Source organism: Eschrichtius robustus, chromosome 6 (genome assembly GCF_028021215.1).
Source record: "Eschrichtius robustus isolate mEscRob2 chromosome 6, mEscRob2.pri, whole genome shotgun sequence".
NCBI classification, from domain to species: domain Eukaryota; kingdom Metazoa; phylum Chordata; class Mammalia; order Artiodactyla; family Eschrichtiidae; genus Eschrichtius; species Eschrichtius robustus.
This window is the reverse complement of record NC_090829.1, coordinates 76,224,919-76,244,681: the sequence shown is the minus strand read 5'-3', so window position 1 is coordinate 76,244,681 and position 19,763 is coordinate 76,224,919. Positions and strand designations below refer to the sequence as shown.

The following is a 19,763-nucleotide window of genomic DNA, read 5'->3' as shown; positions in this document are numbered from 1 at the left end:
GATACCTCAGTATTTAAATTCTCAGTTCTTTGACCACTAATGAGATTGAACATTCTCCATATATTTGCTAGGTTATTTGTAGTTGCTGTTCATGATTTTTGTCTATTGCTTCATGGGAAGGGTTATTCATAATGTTCTAAGAAAGTGTATGAGCTTTTAACATATTTTACAGATTAAAGATATTAACCTTTGTTGGCCCTTAATTTTCTGTTTTTTTTAAAATTAATTAATTAATTAATTAATTTTTGGCTGCACTGGGTCTTCATTGCTGCACGCGGGCTTTCTCTAGTTGTGGCGAGCGGGGGTTACTCTTCTTTGTGGTGTGTGGGCTTCTCATTGCCGTGGCTTCTCTTGTTGCAGAGCACGGGCTCTAGGCGTGTGGGCTTCAGTAGTTGTGGCACACGGGCTCAGTAGTTGTGGCATGCAGGCTCAGTAGTTGTGGCTTGGGGGCTCTAGAGCGCAGGCTCGGTAGTTGTGGCGCACGGGCTTAGTCGCTCCGCGGCATGTGGGATCTTCCTGGACCAGGGCTCGAACCTGTGTCCCCTGCACTGGCAGGCAGATTCTTAACCACTGCACCACCAGGGAAGTCCCAGCCCTTCATTTTCATCAAGCCTTTCCTTCTTCTAAGTCCAGACCCACAGGCATCACTCACAGTAAAGTCCTCTAGCCAGTATCCTCCCACCTGGTGCCACCTGCCAAAAACTCAATTCTGGGTCAACCCGTTGGCCCCCTTCTCTGCTCTAGTACCTACTGCTGGGTTCTGCTAGAGTAAAATTATTTCATGTGAGGGTTGCTGCTACCACAAGCCCACCGTTCTCCCTGTCTGTCCAGTGCTACTCCATGTCCTGCATCAGCTTCCTCTCATTTCCCAAACAGCTACTTCAGATGCTTTCTCTCCTCCCTGCCTTTCAACACCACCACACACTTTCTTTCTCTTTCAGGAGAAGACCTTGCTTTTTTTTTCCAACTGATATATAATTGACATATAACATTGTATTAGTTTTAGGTACACAACATAATGATTTGACATGTGTTTATACTGTGAAATGACTGCTACGATAAATGTAGTTCACATCCATCACCACACACAGTTACAAAATAATTTTTTTTCCTTGCAATGAGAACTTTTAAGATTTATTCTCTTAACAGCTTTTGTTAGAATACCTCTCTCATTATAATGTGATTCTCAACTAGTTTCATAGTTTAGGAGGTTGTCAGGAATATAATAATCAAAAAAGTAATCTGGCACTATACGAAATCAGCTATATAAATTGTGAAATCCAAGTCAGAGTTTCATAAATTTGCTCACAGTTTGAACCCAAAATGGTTTATGTTCAACAAACACTTATATAACACTTACTACATGTAAAATACTGGTGTAAACGTTTTATAGATATTGACCGATTTAATACTTAAGACAACTCTAAGAGGTAGATTCTATTATGATTCCACCTGAGGAAACTGAGGCACAGAGCAATTAAAAATAACTTGCCCAGGACCTGAAACTAACACAGCATTATAAATCAACTATACTTCAACTAAAAAATAATAACATAAATCGCAGCAAGATCTTTTTTGACCCACCTCCTAGAGTAATGAAAATAAAAACAAAAATAAACAAATGGGACCTAATTAAATTTAAAGGCTTTTGCACAGCAAAGGAAACCATAAACAAAATGACAAGACAACCCACAGAATGGGAGAAAATATTTGCAAATGAAGAGACCAACAAGGGGTTAATCTCCAAAATACACAAACAGCTCATACAACTCAGTAACATAAAAACACAAAAACCCAATTAAAAAATGGGCAGAAGATCTAAATAGACATTTCTCCAAAGGAGACATACAGATGGCCAAAAAGCACATGAAAAGATGCTCAACATCACTAATTATTAGAGAAATGCAAATCAAAAGTATAATAAGGTATCACCTCACACCGGTCAGAATGGCCATCATCAAAAAATCTACAAACAGGGCTTCCCTGGTGGCGCAGTGGTTGGGAGTCTGCCTGCCAGTGCAGGGGACACGGGTTCGGGCCCTGGGCTGGGGGGATCCCACGTGCCGCGGAGCAGCTGGGCCCGTGAGCCACAATTACTGAGCCTGCGCGTCTGGAGCCTGTGCTCCGCAAGGAGAGGCCGCGATAGCGAGAGGCCTGCGCACCGCGATGAAGAGTGGTCCCCGCTTGCCACAACTAGAGAAAGCCCTCGTACAGAAACGAAGACCCAACACAGCCATAAAAAAAAAAAAAACAAAAAAAAAACCAAATACTTAAAAAAAAAAAATCTACAAACAAAAAATGCTGGCGAGGGTATGGAGAAAAGGGAACCCTCTTGCACTGTTGGTGGGAATGTAAATTGATACAGCCACTATGGAGAACAGTATGGAGGTTCCTTAAAAAACTAAAGATAGAGCTACCATACGATCCAGCATTCCCACTCCTGGGCATATATCTGCAGAAAACCATAATTTGAAAAGATACATGCACCTCAGTGTTCATTGCAGCACTATTTACAATATCCAAGACATGGAAGCAACCTAAATGTCCATCAACAGATGAATGGATAAAGAAGATGTGGAATATAAATACAATGGAATATTACTCAGCCATAAGAAAGAACTAAACGATGCCATTTGCAGCAACATGGATGGACATAGAGATTGTCATACTGAGTGAAGTAAGTCAGACAGAGAAAGACAAATATCATATGATATCACTTATATGTGGAATCTAAAAAAAAGTGTACAAATGAACTTATCTACAAAACAGATATAGAGTTATAGATGTAGAAAATAAACTTATGGTTACCAGGGGGTAAAGGGGGGGAGGGATAAACTGGAAGACTGGGATTGACATATACGCTCTACTATATATAAAATAGATAACTAATAAGGACCTACTGTATGGCACAGGAAACTCTACTCAATACACTGTAATGGCCTATATGGGAAAAGACTAAAAAACAGTGGATACATGTATAACAGATTCACTTTTCTGTACACCTGAAACTAACACAACATTGTAAATCAACTATACTCCAAATGAAAAAAAACAACAACAAAAATTTGCCCAGGGTCACAGAGCTAGTAAGTAAGGATGTAACCCCAGGAAGTCTGCATGAGTGGCCAGGGTCATCTCCCCTGTCCCACTATCTTGTCAACCTCTACCTTCCCCGCACACGTCTGCAGGGATGGCTGGAGAGAAGGTTGCAGAGGTGAGCAGGAAACTTTCTCCCTCACACATTTTCCAAGTACTCCTGGGAGGTTGGCTGTGGTTCACCCAGAGCAGAGGAACCTGTGTGCCCAATCACTGGTATCTCTCTGCACCTGGAGCCCACCCTGCCTTCATGGAGACCTTCCTCCCCAGCCTCACTCGCCTCGTCTCTCCTGCTCAGCTCTGCTCAAATCTGTCCCTATACAGCCCTAACCTAAATTCAGTTCCTCCACCCCTGCAAGCTCCTTGCCACTCCCAAGGCGACTCTCTCATCCAAGAAGGATGAAATAACTGGGTTGACAGTAGGGAGGAGCTTTCTAGCAGTTGGAGTTATTGAGATATGCAGGGGCTTCCTCAAAGCAAGGGAGCTCCCTGTTCCTGGGACATCTACTCAGATGAGACGAATTGAAGCACTTTTTTAGAGTAGCTGGAATAAACAATGGCTAAAATCGTTTTCAAACCTGAGATTCTGGGATTCCATATGTTATGTTTTCTAGCATTGTTTTAATTTGTATTTAATATTTTTTAAAGCAGAAGGTCTCCTCTCTGATGTCCTGAAACATCTCTCTTCTCCAGCTGTATTAGTCCTACCTGTAGTACTGATGCTTATCACAAAGAAGGATGCTGCTGGGATACCCACTTCATTTGGAGAGGTGTCCCTGTATCTTGCTTCTCCCATAACCACCCTCTTCAAAAATCCTGAATGCCCTACTTCCTCTCAGGCTAAGGCTCGTTTTTGACATATTATTTTTCTCATCATGTCCAGGTCAATATCAACCATTGATAATTCTGCCTCGGTCACCACGTGCCACTGATTTCCAGGAAGCTGAATCATAGATCTTCATCATTCAAGGGCTTCCTTCCGGCCCAGAGCTTCAACTGAGGTGGGTCCTGAGGGCAGACTGAAGGCACACAAAGGTAGGAGTCACACAGGTCAAGGCTTAATTCTAAGTGGCTGGAAATTTACTCCGCTTCCTGGAGGTTCAGTTCACTCATCTGTGACATGGAGAAAATGACCTCCTCTCAGAGACAATAAATCGCAACTATGGTTTTTTTTTTTTTTTACTGAAACCATACATTCATTTTAGAATGACATGTTTTTCTATTATAAAACTACATCTTTAGTAATACATTACAAAGAAAATTTAAAAATAAAATGAGGGGAAAAACCCATAGTCCTTCTACTCTAATATTGTTGATATTTTGGTACGGTTATTTTCAAGCTTTTATCCTACATATTTTCCTTATTTTTTTTTTGAATTTAATTTTATTTTTATACAGCAGGTTCTTATTAGTCATCCATCTTATACACATCAGTGTATACATGTCAATCCGAATCTCCCAATTCATCACACCACCACCCCCAGCCCCTGCCGCTTTCCCCCGAGTGTCCATACGCTTGTTCTCTACATCTGTGTCTCAAGTTCTGTCCTGCAAACTGGTTCATCTGTACCATTTTTCTAGGTTCCACATATATGTGTTAATATACGATATTTGTTTTTCTCTTTCTGACTTACTCCACTCTGTATTACAGTCTCTGGATGCATCCACGTCTCTGCAAGTGACCCAATTTCGTTTCTTTTTATGGCTGAGTAATATTCCATTGTATATAGGTACCACATCTTCTTTATCCATTCGTCTGTCGATGGGCATTTAGGTTGCTTCCATGACCTGGCTATTGTAAATAGTGCTGCAATGAACATTCGGGTGCATGTGTCTTTTTGAATTATGGTTTTCTCTGGGTATATGCCCAGTAGTGGGATTGCTGGGTCATATGGTAATTCTGTATTTAGTTTTTTAAGGAACCTCCATACTGTTCTCCATAGTGGCTGTATCAATTTACATTCCCATCAACAGTGCAAGAGGGTTCCCTTTTCTCCAACCCTCTCCAGCATTTGTTGCTTGTAGATTTTCTCATGATGCCCATTCTAACTGGTGTGAGGTGATACCTCATTGTAGTTTTGATTTGCACTTCTCTAATAATTAGTGATGTTGAGCAGCTTTTCATGTGTTTCTTGGCCATCTGTATGTCTCCTTTGGAGAAATGTCTATTTAGGTCTTCTGCCCATTTTTAGATTGGGTTGTATGTTTCTTTAATATTGAGCTGCATGAGCTGTTTATATATTTTGGAGATTAATCTTTTCTCTGTTGATTCGTTTGCAAATATTTTCTCCCACTTTGAGGGTTGTCTTTTTGTCTTGTTTATGGTTTCCTTTGCTGTGCAAAAGCTTTTAAGTTTCATTAGGTCCCATTTGTTTGTTTTTATTTCCATTACTCTAGGAGGTGGATCAAAAAAGATCTTGCTGTGATGTATGTCAAAGAGGGTTCTTCCTATGTTTTCCTCTAAGAGTTTTATAGTGTCCAGTCTTACATTTAGGTCTCTAACCCATTTTGAGTTTATTTTTGTGTATGGTGTTAGGGAGCATTCTAATTTCATTCTTTTATATGTAGCTGTCCAGTTTTCCCAGCACCACTTATTGAAGAGACTGTATTTTGTCCATTATATATCCTTGCCTCCTTTGCCATAGATTAGTTGACCATAGGTGCGTGGATTTATCTCTGGGCTTTCTATCTTGTTCCATTGATCTATGTTTCTGTTTCTGTGCCAGTACCATGTTGTCTTGATTACTGTAGCTTTGTAGTATAGTCTGAAGTCAGGGAGTCTGATTCCTCCAGCTCCATTTTTTTCCCTCAAGACTGCTTTGGCTATTCGGGGTCTTTTGTGTCTCCTTACAAATTTTAAGACTTTTTCTTCTAGTTCTGTAAAAAATGCAATTGGTAATTTGATAGGGATTGCATTGAATCTATAGATTGCTTTGGGTAGTATAGTCATTTTCAGAATATTGATTCTTCCAATCCAAGAACTTGGTATTTCTCTCCTTCTGTTGGTATCATCTTTTTTTTTTTTAATTTATTTATTTATTTATTTATTTATTTATTTATTTATAGCTGTGTTGGGTCTTCGTTTCTGTGCAAGGGCTTTCTCTAGTTGTGGCAAGTGGGGGCCACTCTTAATTGCGGTGCGCGGGCCTTTCACTGTTGCGGCCTCTCTTGTTGCGGAGCACGGGCTCCAGACGCGCAGGCTCAGCAGCTGTGGCTCACGGGCCTAGTTGCTCCACGGCATGTGGGATCTTCCCAGCCCAGGGCTCGAACCCGTGTCCCCTGCATTGGCAGGCAGATTCTCAACCACTGCGCCACCAGGGAAGCCCTGGTATCATCTTTAATTTCTTTCATCAGTGTCTTATAGTTTTCTGCATACAGGTCTTTTGTCTCCTTAGGTAGGTTTATTCCTAGGTATTTTATTGTTTTTGTTGCAATGGTAAATGGGAGTGTTTCCTTAATTTCTCTTTCAGATTTTTCATCATTAGTGTATAGGAATGCAAGAGATTTCTGTGCATTAATTTTGTATCCTGCTACTTTACCAGATTCATTGATTAGCTCTAGGAGTTTTCTGGTGGCATCTTTAGGATTCTCTATGTATAGTATCATGTCATCTGCAAACAGTGACAGTTTGACTTCTTCTTTTCCAATTTGTATTCCTTTTATTTCTTTTTCTTCTCTGATTGCTGTGGCTAGGACTTCCAAAGCTATGCTGAATAATAGCGGTGAGAGTGGACATCCTTGTCTTGTTCCTGATCTTAGAGGAAATGGTTTCAGTTTTTCACCATTGAGGACAATGTTGGCTGTGGGTTTGTCATATATGGCCTTTATTATGTTGAGGTAGGTTCCCTCTATGCCCACTTTCTGGAGAGTGTTTATCATAAATGGGTGTTGAATTTTGTCAAAAGCTTTTTCTGCATCTATTGAGATGATCATATGGTTTTTACTCTTCAATTTGTTAATATGGTGTATCACATTGATTGATTTGCATATATAGAAGAATCCTTGCCCCCCTGGGATAAATCCCACTTGATCATGGTGTATGATCCTTTTAATGTGTTGTTGGATTCTGTTTGCTAGTATTTTGTTGAGGATTTTTGCATCTATATTCATCAGTGATATTGGTCTGTCATTTTCTTTTTTTGTAGTATCTTTGTCTGGTTTTGGTATCAGGGAGATGGTGGCCTCATAGAATGAATTTGGGAGTGTTCCTTCCTCTGCAATTTTTTGGAAGACTTTGAGAAGGATGGGTGTTAGCTCTTCTCTAAATGTTTGACAGAAGTCACCTGTGAAGCCATCTGGTCCTGGACTTTTGTTTGTTGGAAGATTTTTAATCACAGTTTCAATTTCATTACTTGTGATTGGTCTGTTCATATTTTCTATTTCTTCCTGGTTCAGTCCTGGGAGGTTATACCTTTCTAAGAATTTGTCCATTTCTTCCAGGTTGTCCATTTTATTGGCATAGAGTTGCTTGTAGTAGTCTCTTAGGATGCTTTGTATTTCTGCGGTGTCTGTTGTAACTTCTCCTTTTTCCTTTCTAATTTTATTGATTTGAGTCCTCTCCCTCTTTTTCTTGATGAGTCTGGCTAATGGTTTATCAATTTTGTTTATCTTCTCAAAGAACCAGCTTTTAGTTTTGTTGATCTTGGCTATTGTTTTCTTTGCTTCTATTTCATTTATTTCTGCTCTGATCTTTATGATTTCTTTCCTTCTGCTAACTTTGGGTTTTGTTTGTTCTTCTTTCTCTAGTTCCTGTAGGTGTAAGCTTAGATTGTTTATTTGAGATTTTTCTTGTTTCTTGAGGTAGGCTTGTATAGCTATAAACTTTCCTCTTAGAACTGCTTTTGCTGCATCCCATAGGTTTTGGATCATCGTGTTTTCATTGTCATTTGTCTCTAGGTATTTTTTGATTACCTCTTTGGTTTCTTCAGTGATCTCTTGGTTATTTAGTAACGTATTGTTTAGCCTCCATGTGTTTGTGTTTTTTACGTTTTTTTCCCTGTAATTGATTTCTAATCTCACAGCGTTGTGGTCAGAAAAGATACTTGATACGATTTCAATTTTCTTAAATTTACTGAGGCTTGATTTGTGACCCAAGATGTGATCTATCCTGGAGAATGTTCCGTGCGCACTTCCGAAGAAAGTGTAATCTGCTCTTTTTTGGATGGAATGTCCTATAAATATCAATTAAATCTATCTGGTCTATTGTGTCATTTAAAGCTTGTGTTTCCTTATTAATTTTCTGTTTGGAGGATCTGTCCATTGGTGTGAGGTGTTAATGTCCCCCACTATTATTGTGTCACTGTCGATTTCCTCTTTTATAGCTGTTAGCATTTGCCTTATGTATTGAGGTGCTCCTATGTTGGGTGCATATATATTAATAATTGTTATATCTTCTTCTTGGATTGATCCCTTGATCATTATGTAGTATCCTTCCTTGTCTCTTGTAACATTCTTTAAAGTCTATTTTATCTGATACGAGTATTGCTACTCCAGCTTTCTTTTGATTTCCATTTGCATGGAATATCTTTTTCCATCCCCTCGCTTTTAGTCTGTATGTGTCCCTTGGTGTGAAGTGGGTCTCTTGTAGATAGCATATATATGGGTCTTGTTTTTGTATACATTCAGCGAGCCTGTGTCTTTGGGTTGGAGCATTTAATCCATTCACTTTTAAGGTTATTATCGATATGTTCCTATTACCATTTTCTTAATTGTTTTGGGTTTGTTTTTGTAGGTCCTTTTCTTCTCTTGTGTTTCCCACTTAGAGAAGTTCCTTTAGCATTTGCTGTAGAGCTGGTTTGGTGGTGCTGAATTCTCTTAGCTTTTGCTTGTCTGTAAAGCTTTTGATTTCTCCATCGAATCTTAGTGAGATCTTTGCTGGGTAGAATAATCTTGGTTGTAGGTTTTTCCCTTTCATCACTTTAAGTATATCATGCCAGTCCTTCTGGCTTGTAGAGTTTCTGCTGAGAAATCAGCTGTTAACCTTATGGGAGTTCCCTTGTATGTTATTTGTCGTTTTTCATCCCTGTCAAACAAAGATAATGATGGTTTAAGACACCCAAAGGCACAATGTCAACTTGAGGAAGCCTTAAGTGACAACGCACTGAAGGCTGTGTACTGCCTGGAGCTTTTTACTAAGTCCACCTGCATCTTGAAGGCACAGCACAGGGCACGCTTAGGAAAGTCCCCCAGCATGCAGAGTTGGAAGACAGAATACAAACTCCTAAAGGCCTCTAATAAGTCATGAAAGTTATCAGAAGCCAAAGAATGATGACCAACGTTAACAAATATAAACCAACGAGGGGTGAGAACTTACTGTGTCCCCGATCTTCAGGCCTTCACACTTCCTCTGACCAGGGTAAGACACACCATCCTGGCAGGTAGCAGTGAAGAAGAGATTAATATCCTCAGGCTGATCCCAGACAGACAGCTCCACTTTAGACCGGATGCTCTGAACAGAGAGAGAAGATGAAGCCAGAACCACTTAGTAAAGGCTGCAGCCAAGATGTTCTCCACACTGGTTCTCTGATGCCCACATGGCTTCCTTTAACTCCGGGATCTCAAGCCAAGGCAAGAGCCAGTGGGCTAGGTTCGCTGCCCCTCCCTCATCCCTTTCCTCCTCTGCACACCCACACACCAACTTACTAGCCCTGGCCTGAGGTCTCCCTCTGTGAGCTCAGAGAAGTTGCTAATGGCCCACCTGCCATAGGATAATCTCATCTGCTTCCAGGGGTCATGCTCTGCTCCTGCTCGTCTCTGCACAGTCACCCCATCCCCACCCTCAGCTTCAGACAGCGCCTCAAATCTTGCCTTTCGCGCTCCAGACGCCGGGCCTTTGCACGTGCCTGGAATAATGTTCCTTTGCTCAGCGACTCTTCTCTCTCCTCCCCCCGCCCTCCGTCAGCTCCCTACCTTCCTTCCCAATCAGCTCAGCAGGCACCTCAGATGAGGTCCAACTTCATGAGCTCTGAACTACATTCTGAGAGAATAAGACCTTATATGTGGATTATGTTCTCAAGAGAATGGATGAAGTAAAAATCAAGCCAAAATTACCCGACAGATTAGAAAAAATGAAAGACTAAAAATATCAAGTGTTGGAAACGAGTTGGAGTAACTGGGTCCCTCATACACTGCTGGTGGGAGCGTGAACTGGTACAACCCTTGAGAAAAACATTAGGCAGTACCTACTAATGCTTAGGTCAACCTTAGACAAGCAATTTCCTAGGATTATATCCAACAGAGATGTGTACTGACCAGAAAACACGTCCGAATGTTCACAGCAACACTGTCTGTAACAGCTAGAAGCTGGAACTACCCAAATGCCTATCAACAGAACAGACTTTTTTTTTTTTTTTTCAAATTATGGTGTGTTCATGTAGAATATCATATAGTACAAGAATGAATGAAATATGACTACATGTCACGACATAGATGAATCTCATAAATATCACACAGCCCAAAAGAAGCCAGATGCAAAAGGCATACATATCGTATGATTCTATTTATATGAAATTCAAAAACAGGCAAAACTAACGGTTACCCCCAGGGGATAGTAATAGAAAAGGACAAAGGGGTTCTGGATGCTAGTAATATTCTGTTTTTTGGCCTGGGTGGTTCTATACTCGGGTGTATTTAGTTTGTAAAAAGTGTACAATCTTCTGTATGTCTCCAAGTTTAAAAAATTGACACTGAAAATCTCTAAGGAGGATGTACTTTAGAGACAGAGGCCAAATCAAATAACTGGCTTGTAGTTAGGGCACATCTTACAAAAAGAATTTTTTAGACACTAAATACACTCAGAATAGCAGGATGCACATACTCCGAGAGACACATGGACACATGGACCCCCCCCCTTCCACCCCAGATCAACTGACGGCCCTTCAGACTCCCGTCTGCTTCTCAGGTGCACTCCAGGGTACAGGGCGTTGGACGGAATGGCAGGCAGAAGTGCCTCCTGCTCTCATGGGGTTTCTTTTCTTTCTTTTTTTCTTTTTTGCTGAGTATGTAGTGTTAAACTTGAATTAGTTAAATATGCAGTTTTCCCAACACATTCACAGCTTGTTGAAAACACTCTCTGCAAAAAATAGTCTCTCCCTTTGCAACAAATTGTCTAAGTGCTTCTACAACTCTAAAAATACTCTCTCTTAAATCCACTTCCTCTTGTTAGTGCCAGCCTCCACTTGCAGAGGGCTTCGAGAGCGCCACTCAGCACACACAGCTCTCCTGCTGAATGTGGTTAGCTGTTCACAAATCTGTTCTCCCCACTGAGCTGTGAATTTCAAGGACCATATCATATTTCTCTCTAGGACTGAACACAAGCTTTTGCTGAATGGATGGATAGATGGATGGATGGATGTTTTAACAGCAGCTATGGTAGGCAGCTCAGGCCTACTGGAAGAAACTTAATTTTTGAAAGACAAGGTAAATTAAAAATTATATATATTAAATGCAAATAAATGTGAGGATGAGGCAAAACAGTTTATCATTAAAGGGCTAGGTAGATCGGAGCTATTTAAAAATTACTCGGGATCAGTCTCATGAAATATGAGGGCCCCGTGGCTCACAAACAAGACTTCGGGAGAAAGCATCAGCCCTTCCCATCAAGATCTGCTGAAGCCACCACCTGGAAGCATTAATGGGGAACTCGGTGGAGGGAGAGAGAGCACTGGGGACTGGGACTCCTAGTCAATGAATCAATAACTATAACAGATGGAAACAGAATCCTATATTCTACCCTGGCCGTGAGACCCCCAAGTTTTGTGTTCAGATCTGAAGTTTGTATTATTCCTGATCCCCATGTCGTCTCTGGAATCAGAAACTCTTAAGATGTTAGTGAGGGTAGGAACTGTGGAGATTATTCAGTTCAAACCTCCCATTTTATGGAAGTGGGAACTGAGGCCAAAGAAAGGGCCTTATCCAGGGCCACTCAGCTGCCAGGGGCAGTCAGGACCAGAACCGGGCCTTCTGGGTCCCCCGGCAGTGCTCTCTGTAGTCACCAGACCGGGCCCTCCATTATTCGGAAACTGGCTCTGATCTTGGAGAGTGCAGATGGTCAGGTTGTATCCTGGTTGAGTCAGTCTCCCCTCAAAGATTATGAGCTCCTGGAGGGCAGGACTGTGTTCTGGTCACTGTTTTATTCCCACTGTGTGGCATGATGCCTGCCACACGTTAGGCGGCATTTATTTGTTGAACAAATGAATGAAATGGATGGAGTACAGGGTATAGCAGAGGATCAAAGCCACAGCCAATGCAGTTCTGATGCATGAAAACTTGTGTGTCATAAGTTAATTATGTGAAATTCAATTAACTCCTACCAAATCTGCCTCTGAACATGATTCCTAACTCCTCACCCTAGGACAAGAAGACAATGTCAAGAAGTTTAAAGGCTATTAAATACTTAGGCTAGGTCCCATCTGCAATTGCTTTAAGTCAGGCCAGCTGTGGAGTGGGTGGGAGCAGACTTCATGGCAACAACAAAAAGAGAAACATGTGCTCAGAGAGGAGGCCTCTGATGTCACCCTCCACATGCAGCTCTAGTGGTTTCCAGCTCATTCTGTTCTTTCCCACTCTGAAAAGGGACCCCCCCCATGATTTCTCTCTGAGTCCTACCCCCCCTTTGTCAAGGTGACATAACGCTGGTGGTGTGTGTGTGTGTGTGTGTGCGTTTTCACGCACCCAGGGCCCTACCTCCGAGCTCTGGAAGGGAACTTCTCGCCAGCACCCACTGTACAGCAAAGCTCCACGTTGGTGATCTCTCACAGTAAAGAAGTTGGCACAGCAACAAAAAATGTAGAAATCGAAGCCCAGAGGTGAAGGTTTCACACAGTGAAAGCCAAGAACGACAGACTCGATTCTACGAGACGTTACATTAAACGTGCCCTTTCCATTTTGCTCCCTCCCCAGCCTAGAGTCACACCACGGCCATTTCCGCTGTTACCTGTGCTCTGCTGCAATCCTTTCAGGATGTCCCCACGGACGGTGTGCCAACTCTAAGCGAGGTAGGAGTCAACCCCAAAGCGCAGAGGTGGCAAGGTGACGCAGAGAAACACAAACGGTCCCATGAGAGCTGTGCTTGGACCGTGGCCGGGGAGAGGAGCAGGTGAAAGGACAACCAGAGCCCTTGCACGGGCCAAAGCGCACGTGTGTACACACGTGCACACACACACACACAGACCTGTGCAGGCCAAAGTGCACATGCACACATACGTACACACACACACAGAGGCCCGTGCAGGCCAAAGTGCACGTACACACATACACACACACACAGGCCCATGCAGGCCAAAGTGCACATGCACATGTATGTACTACACACACACACACACACACACACACACACACACACACACACTGGCCTGTGCAGGCCAAAGTGCACGTGCACACGTGCACGCACACACACACACACACAGAGGCCTGTGCAGGCCAAAGTGCACGTGCACACGTATGTACACACACACACACAGAGGCCCGTGCAGGCCAAAGTGCACGTACACACGTACACACACACACACACAGGCCCGTGCAGGCCAAAGTGCACGTGCGCACGTACACGTGTACACACATACACACGCCCGTGCAGGTTCAAATCCAGAAGTATGGGCAGCTGAGGCCCAGCCTGGGCCTTCCCGTTTGCCAGAAAGGATGGCAGCCAGAGAACAGGGTGCTAATCAACGTCAAGCACCAACATACCCCCAACGCGGCTTCCACCAACTGGACTTTGCTCTGAATACCTTGCTGTTTCTATATTTATTTCTTTAAATTTCCACTGAAGGAAAGGGCAGAAGTAGGGAGTTACCAAGGGTCCCGACTTTTTAGGGTGATGTACACATTCACTGTCTTGATGTAGTGATGGTTTCACAGGTGTGTACAAGTGTCAAAACTTATCAAAATATACACTTTAAATCTGTACACTGTACTGTTGGTTAATTATCTCTCAATAAATCTGTTTTCATTTTCCAATGAATTTGAATAGTCGTTGTAGATAGTATTCCAGAAACGCCCATTTTAAAGGCTGAATTTCACACGTTCACTCATGAGTCACACGTCTTGTTTCCTAACGTGTTCTCTTACAGACACACCAGTTTAACTCAGAGTCCAGCTACGGTACTACATTCCCAAAGGTCCTCGGGCGGCTCATCCCAGGTTCCAAACGCAGCTCCTGCCTGGAAGAGATCCCTTTCTCTACTCTTCTGGTTCCCGAATCCTCAGCCGCAGAAAGGGCTCCCTGCTCTTCTCCTGACCTCTGCTTAACCCAGGCCCCTGGATTTCCAGTAAGAAAACGAATTTAACTACCATGAATCCTGCTCAGGGCCAATGCAATGTGCCTCAGAGGGAGAGCAGCCCTGAGCGTTTATGAGATCCCGCCCAGGGAACCACCACCACTGTCTCGTGCACCCTGGTCTTCAGGGCACCCACACACGGGTGTGGACGTGCAAACCGCTTGGCCGCACAGAACGCTGACTGCGCAGAGCGCCTCTTCCATTTCTGGTGCACACCACCCCGCCAGTTCTACAGAACTGGGTGTCATGATGCCCTCCTATATTAAAGTCACGAGGAGCAGGGCCCTGGGCCTTTGGCAGGAAACGCTCCCGGGGGAGCCCCAGAGCTCTGTCAGCCAGCCAGGGCGTCAGAACTCAGGAGCTGACCTAGGATGGAGATGCCGGGGGGTGGCTCCTCCCCAGAAACCCAGGAGAAATCCGCAGCCCACGCCAAAGCCCAGGATGTGGTCGCCCTTCAGCCATTTCTTCCCCAAGGGCCCTGGCTCGGCAGGAGGCAAGCACTGGTCACTGCACTGTTGAGAGCGGGTCCAGCAGCAGCCCCCTGCTAACCCAGGGGTCTCCAAGCCCCGGGACCCCAGCAGGACAGAGAGAGCAGCCCAGGGTGGGCCTCCGGCTCTCGCACTGACTCCTTTGTTCCATGTCCAGAGCTTGAGGCCCAAGGCATCACGGAGAAGGGTGGCCCTTGGGACGGGGGTGACACTGGGTAGGCCCAGCCCCCCGCCGACACACACTCTTCTCAGACTCTCTCAGCATGTTACGCTTCCACTCACTGTGGGAATCTGAAAACCACCAAGTGTAGTTAACCTGGAAATCTGGTCTCACTGGGTTCTGAGGTGGCCACTGGATACGATGAGGATTAAAGGTCAGAGATCAGAAAAGAGGATGTTAGCATGTGGGGAATAAGTTAGGAAAGGAGAAGGAAGTCTAGTTTCTCGCAACAGGAAGTTCCCGGAGTGAGAGGGATCAGAGCCTGTGTGAGAGGAAGAGGATCCTTAGCTGCACAGAAGGTGGAGGTGGGGAGGAGGACAGAAAACCAGCCACAAACCCTCACTGCTGCCCACTCACCGCCTTCAGGACACTGAGGCTCCAGGAGACCAGGTGAGGGCTGGGAACCCCCAAGCTCTGCATCCCCCGTGGCGAGGGCATTACCTACAGCTCCTGGTCTAGCTGAGCAGTAACGCAAAATAAGGCTGCATCAGTAGGGTCACAAATTCAACTGGAAAAGCAGAGCTCCAAATACACATATGTAAATCAGTCATGGGAAAGTAAGATGGCTTATGTGATGCCAGAGTGGTTAATCACATTCCCAGGTTAGCCCACATGTCTACTCTACATAAGTTCAGGACTAACAGCACTCCTTAAACTACATTTCCTCTATGTAGAACTTTGTTTTAACAGGAAGATGCACTCTGAATTCCAATTTGGGAATTACCAGGCCTCATGAGGGGCTGGGTGGGCACTGGAGGCCTTGCAGGGAGGGGATAGCTGAGGGCACATACTTCCCAGCACAAGAAACCGTGCTTGTCGTTTTCCCGAGAAAAGGTAGGTCTGAGTCAAATACCTCCTGGGTGTTAGAAATTGAGAGAAAGGAGGGTAGGAAGGAGAAGGATTTGGGAATCATGGGCGACTGGCTTGGGATGTGGCAGTGGCTGCTAAACTACACCCTTAAGTGCTGTACTTAGCAGAGCAGAGCCAAGTTAACAGTGCGGGTTACAAAAGCACAGAATTTAACAGGCCCACTCAGGTTTCCTCTGAGAGGACCTGATTACAATCAGACCCTAAGTGTGCAGACTCATTCTAGTCTGCAGGTCTATGTGGAGCTCCAGAAGCCTGGGGGATTTCAGTCCTGCCCGCGGGGAGGCGAAGTCAGTGTGTGTGCTTCTCACTTCTCACCACGGGGAACACAGAGGCCTGAGTCCACCTGAGTCCACACCAGCTCCCGGAACCTCAGTGGGAGAGGGTGGGGGAGGAAACCAGTGACTTACGTTGTATGCATTGATAATCAGTTGAATTATATTTTTGGAGTCTCCGTGTAATATCTCCACCGTTGTTCCAGGTATCAGGGCTGTAAAATTCTTGGGGGGAAAAAAAGAAAAGAAAACAAATGAGCCCATTTTGCCCTTCCACACTGTCAAAGAGTGAACATTGCCCTACTGAGCTAGAACAGCCAGGGCCCCCAGCACTGATTCTGCCACTCTCTCACACCGTAAACTAGAGAAGATGCCACAAGCAGAGGTAAGAAGAACTGGCACAAGGGAATGGAGTTGTTGCGGTCAGCTGTGGAATCTCCATTCTTGAAGGTCTGAGTGGAAAGGGCCTGACAAGATCTGTTCCTGACGTATAATGTCATGCTTCTTCTTGGAGACCCCTCCTCTCTGGCATGTAATGGACAACTCTCTGGAATTCCATCCTCTAAGGTCAATATATTCTTGATGTTCTTGCCCTCTCTTCCCTAAACTACATAGGCATTCCCAGGTTCAGTTCAAGGATGCCCTCGACCTGTCCAGCAGGAGTGAAAGGGGAAACTTTTCTAAGGGTCTCGAATACAGCCTCTTTCCCTAGGAGGGAAATGAATGTGAATGGTGCCTTCCCAAGGAGGTCTGGTATCTCTGGGTAAAGTCTTTGGCAAAGCAGGCAGCCTTGAAGTGGCTGCCTTCCCTCTTTCACTTGTACGAAGGCCTGAGTATGTCACTTACTAAAGTGACAGAAATAGCTAGAAACACCCAACACCCTCAGCCTGCCTTGGACTGGATATGCCTCCCGAGTGAGAGGTCCTTGGTTCTGAGCAAGGCTGGCTTAAGCCAAGGTGGGTCTCTTCCCTCCTGAAGCATCCGGTAGCATTCTCAGTACAGTCTGTGCAATTGATCTGTCTAAAAATGGTATTTATAAATGGATATGTTCTATCCTGCTATCTTCACTAAACAGTCTCCTTCCCTTGTTTTCATCTTCTAAAATTGATTCAGACTAAAAGAAGATAAAGAACTCAAGAAGGTGTAAGTGGCATTTTATCAATGATTATCTCAGGCAGGGGCAGTAGAAACACACCACCAGACAAGGGTTCTTTTGTGGATTTTAAGAGCAATAAAGAGAGGGGACGGGGTTGGCTATTCTAGAGGTGGGGATGAATTTCTCATAACCTCTCAATCCAAAAGATGCCAGAGGTGAGCTGGGCTTCACACTTAGCTCACACGAACACTCCTTGAGCAGTCTGGAGGCGAGTTCTAGGGAAAGGCAACTTGCCTGTGATGGTGGGAAAGAGCACATTCACGAGGCAAATGTATAATGGTGGCCCATGGGATGACCCGGGAAGAGTCTCTCTTAGACAGGACAGATCACACACATACTGCTCTGTTCATTCAAGACACGTATTGTTTTCTTCGGAAATTCCTGTCCCAAACTAACCCACTGGTCCCCCATACTCTGCAGGAAGGCATAAAAACTCTGGACTGTGGAACTGGTGATGCAGCCTGCCTAGATGCCTAGTTTTCTTTCTGTACATTTTCATTTTATATCATCCTTCCCTATTCCCTGGGTGTTTCCATTTCATCATCTGAAAAACTATTTCCAAAGTTTTTCTCATTACCAAATTAGAAACCATATGCTTAACTTCCTTGGTATGTACTGCTATATGAATGCTTAAGAGCTTCCTTAATACTATTATTTTCCGCTAGATCAGGACAGGGCTATATTCCACCCTCCTCTGGATCTCCGCCCACATAGAGCAGGGCTGTTAACACTCCTCACCCGGCCCCCCCACACTTCACCTGACCCCACATTCCAATCTCCCATTCATCTCAGGGTCAGCAGGGCCGCCAGATTCAGGCCATCAGCCTCCCTCACTCCCTCCAGGTGTACCTTGTAGAGCATATAATGGTTCTTCGTCACTGCAAAGATGAGGTTGATGTTGTTTTCTGCCAACTTCTCTCCAAGCAAGGCAAGGGATGGATAGTCCTAGGGCCAAGGCAAAAGTCAAGGTTGTAACATTTCTCGCGGGCTGACACACGAGCACGTGGCTCCAGCGTGCACTCAGTAACTCATCACTTGCCACGACAAGCATCGTCCCCTGGCAGCGCCTTAATAACCACGCCCCATCGGCAGCTCCTTACTGAGAAACTGTAGGGGAGATTCTCCAGGAAAGGACCCTCTGGCACCTACTAGACTAGACTCACTCCTCCTACCCCTCCAACCCAGAATAGAGAAGTGATGAGTGGAGGTTTCCCACACTTGGTCCGTGTTTCCATCCCTTCAGCAGGAATGGGGCAGAGGGGGGAAGTCCCCAAAAGGAGAGCCACCACGTCCGACCACCTACCATCAACACCTGTTATCTTCCCTCTCTTCCCTAAGACTTATCTTCCTGATCTCCTTGCCCTATTTTTCCTTTTCCTATGCCCAATGTTGGGCCTGCCAATGTCCCCTACAGGTTCTGCTCAGTCCTCTCACGGCTCAGAACGGGCAGAAGAGGCTGCTGATATTTGGACGAAAAGTTGGGCTATGGCGGGGGAGGTGTGCAGAGCAAGAAGGAGGGAAGGACACCTCGAGGCAGCTTAGCAATGTCCGGAAGGATTTTAAGGGCTGATGATGGATGCAGGGGTCCTCATCGGTGAGTTCTACAGTTATCAGGTTGTATAGTTAGGAGTTCTTTTTCCAGACTCCATTACTCTTGACCACCTCTTAAAACTGGAGAAAATGGGCTAGTCCAACAAGAATTAGAAAGAATTTCTCTCTAGCCAGACACCAGAATGGATTTGGGAGGGAAGAGGGTGTAGATTTTGGGAGGAAAAAATTGTACAGCAAATGTGGAAAAATCTTAGTTGTTGGGTCTGGTTGACAGTTAGGTAGAGTTCACTTCACTGGCCTAGTACATGTTTGAAATTCTGCCTAAGTTCTGTTTAATCGCATGGTCCCAGTGACAGACCACTGCGAGTGGAAGGTCCTTGGGGTTTCTCATCCCGTGTAGGACACCTGCCACCCCACCCCTGACACTGATGGAACTCAGGGCCTCAGGAAACCCATTTCTAGAAGTCAGGAAGTCTTGTCTTCGCTGGTCTTGCCCCATAACATCTATCCCAGGTTTTGGCTCTGCTGGAATACAGTCCTCTCCCTCGTGCAAAATCACCTCCCCTTTGAGATCCATCCTGTCTCGCCAGGTCACCTCTTCCCGCAACTAAACACTCCCCGTGTGGGTGCACAACAGCAGAAAGATGAACCAGCTACAGAAATCCCTGAGAAATGTTCTAAGTTAATGACGAGGAGGAGTTCTGGAAGCCCAGTTGGAGAAGATGGAGTAGAGACCCAGTACCAAGAATGGGGCGGAAAGTCGGTGAGTAGAGGTCCAGAGGAAGGTGGCAAAGGCCGGTGAGGCCTCGGGGTGGCGGGAGCAGTGCTGGGGTC

General features: G+C 44.7%; 1 protein-coding gene across 1 annotated transcript in view; it reads right to left on the bottom strand.

Annotated features, from left to right (window-relative positions):
- Window positions 1-4,161: 4,161 nt before the first annotated feature.
- Window positions 4,162-19,763, bottom strand: part of LOC137765909 (integrin beta-5-like) — a gene marked incomplete at its 5' end in the record, with an annotated part of 50,732 nt that continues 35,130 nt past the window's right edge. Inside the window, 4 exons of the mRNA XM_068545661.1 lie at window positions 4,162-4,209; window positions 9,410-9,544; window positions 16,358-16,447; window positions 18,228-18,323. Of these exons, the coding sequence (XP_068401762.1) occupies window positions 4,177-4,209; window positions 9,410-9,544; window positions 16,358-16,447; window positions 18,228-18,323 (354 nt within the window). The remainder of the gene's footprint in view (window positions 4,210-9,409; window positions 9,545-16,357; window positions 16,448-18,227; window positions 18,324-19,763) is intronic.